Genomic DNA, 6,292 nt, shown 5'->3' with positions numbered 1-6,292 from the left:
GGACCTCTTTCCCTGGTGAGAACACACACGCTCATATTCTTAGCTTACTAGGGTTTAATTGTGACCACATGGTTGTGTAAACTGCTGGACAGTTGTGTCATAGGGTGTGTGTCTGTGGAGCTGAAAAAAAAACTTAGTTATCAGTTCATCTGTGAGTAATACTTCATTTTGTGTAAGGTTGGGCACTGATGTCTTGTAAAGGAAGGAAATGTGCTCAGGAAATGCCTTTTTTTTCTGTGTGTTGCAGATGAGCTGGAAGAGATGTTGAACCCTATTGGGACAATTCAGACCAATCCATACACAGAAAATGCCACAGAACTACATATAAGCTTTCCAGAATACTCAACACAACCTGTTGTATTTCCTGTTTTTGACAAGGTATGCATATACTTACACATATGAGCATAACTCACAAATGTACACGTCTACTTGGACACTTTGTTGAGTTTAATCGAATTGTTTAATTTATAGAAAGAATTTCAAAAACAGTTTTTAGTGTGGATATCTAGTAACAAGCTTACTATATATTACTAGTATATAGGCCCTTAGACTAGCCACATTCAATTTACTGACTGTGCACTTTCACACCCAGAAGTTACTTGGCACTGATTTTAGCAAATGCTTACCATTTTTTGTGTGCATTAGACATGGGGGTGCCATCTGGGTCTGTGACTGCACACATTCATAAGCAAACATGAGGCAACACTTCAAAGTCATGTTACCAGATGTTCTGATATAATTTGTTTTGTTTTTTGTTTTTTTGTCCATAGATCCTGGAAAAAGCTGCAGAAATAGCTGGAGCCAGTGATTCCATGACAATGGTAAAATGTTACATCCATTCAACATTTAAGGTTAAATAATACAGTTTAGATAATGCACAGCTTCTTGTTTTTACGTTGTTGTAGATTCAAGTTTTAACAAATCTATAGATATCATCCATTAAAGGGGTTCTATTATGCCCCTTTATGTAATATAGGTCTACTACGGCAACAACAAACATCTCTGTTTTTGATTATCATGTACAGGTGCATCTCAATAAATTAGAATGTCGTGGAAAAGTTCATTAATTCAACTCAAATTGTGAAACTCGTGTATTAAATAAATTCAGTGCACACAGACTGAAGTAGTTTAAGTCTTTGGTTCTTTTAATTGTGATGATTTTGGCTCACATTTAACAAAAACCCACCAATTCACTATCTCAACAAATTAGAATATGGTGACATGCCGAGTTTCACAATTTGAGTTGAATTACTGAAATAAATGAACTTTTCCACGACATTCTAATTCATTGAGATGCACTGACGTGATATTGCAGTTCTTTGTCATCATGAAAAGATTATTTTTTTTCATGCATTTAAAGCTTTGTTTATTTAAACTTCTAATATATGGTTTTCTAAGTGCATGCACAGAAAGCAGGCTCCTTCATGTCATCTGTCAAATACAAACAAATGCATGGGAAAAACACACAAAGTTCACACAAACACAGTTGGTTATGTCTGTAAAGGTAAACAACTGCACATGTATCAGTATATTAAGCCTTGTTCAGACTGTCAGTCCAAATCTGATTTTTGTCCATTACCGATTGGTATCTGATCTAAATGATTGACTGTCCACACCAATGTTCTCTCTAAGCTGCGCGTGTGCGTGGCCGCACACTTCTTACGTCGCGACCGCGCAGAAGAAATAATATGCCGCGCACAGGACAAACACAAAAATTAGTTGGGAAAGCCATTTGATTGAATTCTAGTAAATAATTCAATGCTTGGGCAAACCGCTATAGAATCGTTGTCGCTATAGAGCCAATGATTGCGGTTTGCTGGTGTTGTGCCGAATTCTGCACCCCTGCCAGATTATGCACCCCCTCGTTGAAGTCGCTACCTGATTGCCTAATCCCAACCCCACCTCTAATCCTAACCCCTCCCCCACACCTACTCCTAAACCTACCAATACTAGGGGGTGCATAATCTGGCAGGGTGCAAATTTCGGCACTTTCCTAGAAAGAGAATGATGTGCACCAAATCAGTCCCTGTAGAAATGTAATGGTTGCAGACGAAATAGCTCAAAACAAGAGAGCTAAAGCAAACGTAATGACATGTGTAATAAAACATCATCATGCTTTAAAGAAGAGTGGCTTGATTAAGTGGTGGTAATAGCAGATGATGAGCACAGAACGGTAACAAAACTCAGAGACATTTACAGTTACACACATGTGTAGTGTACAGACACTACTACATGGGGATGTTTTAGATAACGGTAAAATAATTCATATGTTCAGGTTTTTTTTTTATATTTATTGAAAATATTAGTTATTATATTATGTAAACATTGGAAACACTGGTCCACACTGTGTATCACACCTGTTCAATTCCGATTTGTGTGTCCTGTTGCGCTCTTCCATTTTACTCAATATCTACATTGGTTTCTATGGCAGTGACATTGTGTTGGTGTGCCTACACTAAAAACAGCAATAACAGCATTACAGTTTGCAATACAGATGTTGTCTTACAACATGACGACATGTTGTTGTCGCGCTGGATTATTACGTCTAATGAGGCAGCAGCAGAAACGCAGGAAACTTTAATCGATGCTGCCGTCTCCGTCGGTCTGAAAACTCAGAGGTGTGTAGACTAGCAGTATATTGTCTTTTTCCGCTTGACTTGCACTTCGCAACAACACAACCTTGTTTCTGCAAAGACATTAAGCATGTTTTCTACAAACAACATCTGACGTGTTTACGTTTTACATGGCGTGAGAACATGAAAAAGCTATGCAAAATCCGGCCAGACTGAAACGGATTTCCAGAAATGCGATTTGAATAGGATTTCAAACCACATATGAATGTAGCATTAGATCTATGAAAAGGCATCTCTTGGAGAAGGCGACAAAACACTACTAATGAAACTCAATCAGGCCTCGACCCCTTTTATTTTTTTTAGCACATGCCTTGGGTGGGATTTATTTGAACGTGGAATATTGTGATATTCCCAGAAGAAAACCCAGGACTGCAATCGAGGTGTTTGAGGGAGTTCAGAAACAGTGCTGACTGATTTAGATAATAACTCACTTGAAAGTGGACTTCGTGCTTTGTAACTTTGCAGATCTTTTTCATACACAAGCAGCAACATTTCGCACTAAAGGAAGTTGAAAATGTAAAAAAGCATAATAGGACCCTTTTAATATTATTACCTCCATATAAATACTGCTGTTTCTATGAGGTCTTTGTTAATAAAGTGAAATGAATGTCTGTAGGGTCGTGGGGGTAAGAAGTTTTACATAGAGCTAAAGGAGATCATGGAGAGGGATCCTCTCTCTCAGCTTTGCGAGAACGAGAAAGATCTGATTTGGACGCTTCGCTACGACTGCAGAGAAAACTTTCCTCAGTCTCTCCCCAAACTGCTGCTGTCTGTCAAATGGAGCAAACATGAAGACATGGCCCAGGTATACCAACAGACATACACACACTTATACATTAACCAACAGACAGACAGACGTGTTGAAACTTCTGCGATGTTTCTTTCAAAATTCTCTCTCTTGTACTGCAGCTACAGGCTTTGTTGCAGATTTGGCCTAAACTAAGCCCTCGAGATGCTCTAGAACTTCTGGATTTCAACTACCCTGACCAATATGTAAGAGAATTTGCGGTCTACTGCCTTCGAGATATGAGGTGAGAAGTCCACGCTGTCAGAGAGCACATTGTCAAGGAACCTCATAAGAAATGCTGAATTCTCAAATGTTTGTTTCTGTGTGTTAGCGATGATGAGCTGTTGCAGTATTTACTGCAGCTTGTACAGGTGTTGCGCTATGAGCCATACTATGACTGTGCCCTTAGCCGTTTCCTCTTGGAGCGCGCTCAGTCCAGCCGCAAGATTGGCCATTTCCTCTTCTGGCATCTTAGGCAAGTGTATACATGTGAAGAAGCCTGAATATGTCAATACTTTAGTTCACCTTGTATTTCAGTATGCTTATGCAGAGCTAGAGTTTATGATTGCGTGTATTGTACATTACAGGTCTGAAATGTTCATGCCAGCTGTGTCAGTTCATTTTGCTCTGATTTTGGAAGCATACTGCAGAGGCTGCATCCCACACATAGAAGTTCTCAAAAAACAGGTGCAACATTTTCATTTGTCTCATTTAAGTTTATTGTATTTTAAAAGCAGAATACACACACACACATACACACAGTATATAGATCATACAAAGTATGATCTATAATCATATTATAGATGTAGCCAGAAGATGGGGTCAAAGCAACATTAAAACTAAGTCTTTACAAACCAACTATAAATACAGCTACAAAGTTGAGTCATATTAAGTTCATTTCAAATGAGCATTTATAATGGACATTAGATAATTTGTATTCTGAGGAGTGAGTTAAATATTATTAAATGAACATATTAAATGTAATATGTTAAAGGGAACAGTGTCAGAAATAACAAGAGCAAATGCCAAACATGGACACACTGTATCAGTAAAGAGGAACAGTGCTTAAAATACAAGGCTTGCTGACAATGACATCTGGACATTTCACAATAAAGTCAAAAGTACAGTCCAGATGATCACAGAATGAGTCACCTCTTCTGTGATGCTTTGTCAAAAATATTTTTATATATTAATTTTACAACTTTCTTGTCACTCAAGACTGCTCTTCTGTGGCCTCATGGAATAGTAAAGTTTTGGAGTTGTTAGAATTGCTTGAAGTATATACTGTAAATTTGGACATACAGTGCCCTCCACTAATATTGGCACCCTTGGTAAATATGAGCAAAGGTGGCTGTGAAAATAAATCTGCATTGTTTATCCTTTTGATCTTTCATTCAAAAGATTCACAAAATTCTAACCTATCATTTAAGTAAAACAATGGAAAGTGGGGTGGGGGTCTCATTATGAAATAAATGTTTTTCTCTAGTTCACGTTGGCCACAATTATTGGACCCCAATTATTACAACCTCCTTTTCCCAAGATAACAGCTCTCTCCTATAATGCCTGATGAGTTTGGAGAACATCTGACGAGATCAGAGACAATTCCTTCATACAGAATCTCTCCAGATCCTTCAGATTCCCAGCTCCATGTTGGTGCTTCTTCTCTTCAGTTCAACTGGGACGGCCATGGCAGAAGCTTCATTTTGTGCTCAGTGACACATTTTTGTGTTGATTTTGATGTTTGTTTTGGATCATTGTCCTGATGGTAGATCCAACCATGGCACATTATAAGATTTCTAACAGAGGCAGTCAGTTTCAGATTTTTTATCTGTTGGTATTTGATAGAATCAGTGATGCCATGTATCTGAAAAAGATGTCCAGGACCTCTAGTTCAAAATAGGCCCACAACATTAAAGATCCAGGGCATGGGGTACTTTTTATCCGTTTGCACCAAACCTATCTGATGGGTTGGCTGCCAAAAAGCTAATTTTTAAGTTTCATCTGACCATCAGTCCCGTTTGAAGTTCCAGTTGTGTCTCACAACTGAATATGCTGGAGATTGTTTTTGAATGAGTGAGGAGGATTTTTCTTGAAATCATCCCGAACAACATGTGGTGAGGTTTGAGTTTTTTTTTTTTTAGGCTTTCTGACCCCACACCCAACTAGTAGTGCTGGGCGGTATGACCAAAAATGTATATCACGGTATTTTTCAAAATTATACCGGTTTCACAGTACATGACGGTATGTTTTTTTTTCATGCATGACCGGGTGTTAACCATATTTTCTACTGATTGAGAGAGGAAATACTGCAGAATATTGACTTAGAATGCCCAATTTTACTGTCATGATGAGTGAATATTGTCAAAAAATACCACACTAAATAGTGACTAAACACGACCCCTTTTAATACATGTTAACCAGGAGTCACTCTCATTTATAATCATGGCATCGTCTGATAAAATCATCTAACACTAAAGAGCGGCTATGCGGTTGTTTTGGCTATATTCCTTTTTTGTCTCATGCAGCGCACTGCCTGCGTCTGAGTAACAAACTAAAAAAAACAACAAACAAAAAAGTGCATGTGATATTAACAGACGAACTACGCTCATATTTATAATTCCAAACAATCAGTAAGTGACAGGTGCTAGGAAACGCTGTTTTGTACTTTTATTGACGAGTCGGCTGCAGTGCAGCCAACTGAATGCGCTGCTTCTCTGCCGCTCACTGCACAGAACAGACGCCGAGAGAGGTGACAAGGTCTGAAAGTCAGACCTCGCGTTCGCGGGACAGCATTGGCGAAATCTTCCAACTGAACCATAGCTAAGGTTTATCCAAAAAAGTCACTAGGTTTGTCAGTATGAATATTCTATGG

The 6,292-nt window shown here is 38.5% G+C and overlaps 1 protein-coding gene across 1 annotated transcript in view; it reads left to right on the top strand.

The window, feature by feature from the left end:
* The window catches only part of LOC107671515 (phosphatidylinositol 4,5-bisphosphate 3-kinase catalytic subunit beta isoform-like), a 100,327-nt gene that overhangs the window by 57,133 nt on the left and 36,902 nt on the right, over nucleotides 1–6,292 (top strand). Inside the window, exons 11-17 of the mRNA XM_016464436.1 lie at nucleotides 1–15; nucleotides 248–378; nucleotides 771–821; nucleotides 3,250–3,438; nucleotides 3,543–3,664; nucleotides 3,752–3,895; nucleotides 4,008–4,107. Of these exons, the coding sequence (XP_016319922.1) occupies nucleotides 1–15; nucleotides 248–378; nucleotides 771–821; nucleotides 3,250–3,438; nucleotides 3,543–3,664; nucleotides 3,752–3,895; nucleotides 4,008–4,107 (752 nt within the window). The remainder of the gene's footprint in view (nucleotides 16–247; nucleotides 379–770; nucleotides 822–3,249; nucleotides 3,439–3,542; nucleotides 3,665–3,751; nucleotides 3,896–4,007; nucleotides 4,108–6,292) is intronic.

The sequence above is a fragment of the Sinocyclocheilus anshuiensis genome, unplaced genomic scaffold, assembly GCF_001515605.1.
Source record: "Sinocyclocheilus anshuiensis isolate Anshui unplaced genomic scaffold, SAMN03320099.WGS_v1.1 scaffold3827, whole genome shotgun sequence".
NCBI classification, from domain to species: domain Eukaryota; kingdom Metazoa; phylum Chordata; class Actinopteri; order Cypriniformes; family Cyprinidae; genus Sinocyclocheilus; species Sinocyclocheilus anshuiensis.
Note: the sequence above shows the minus strand (reverse complement) of the source record. Positions and strands in the feature narration are given on the sequence as shown.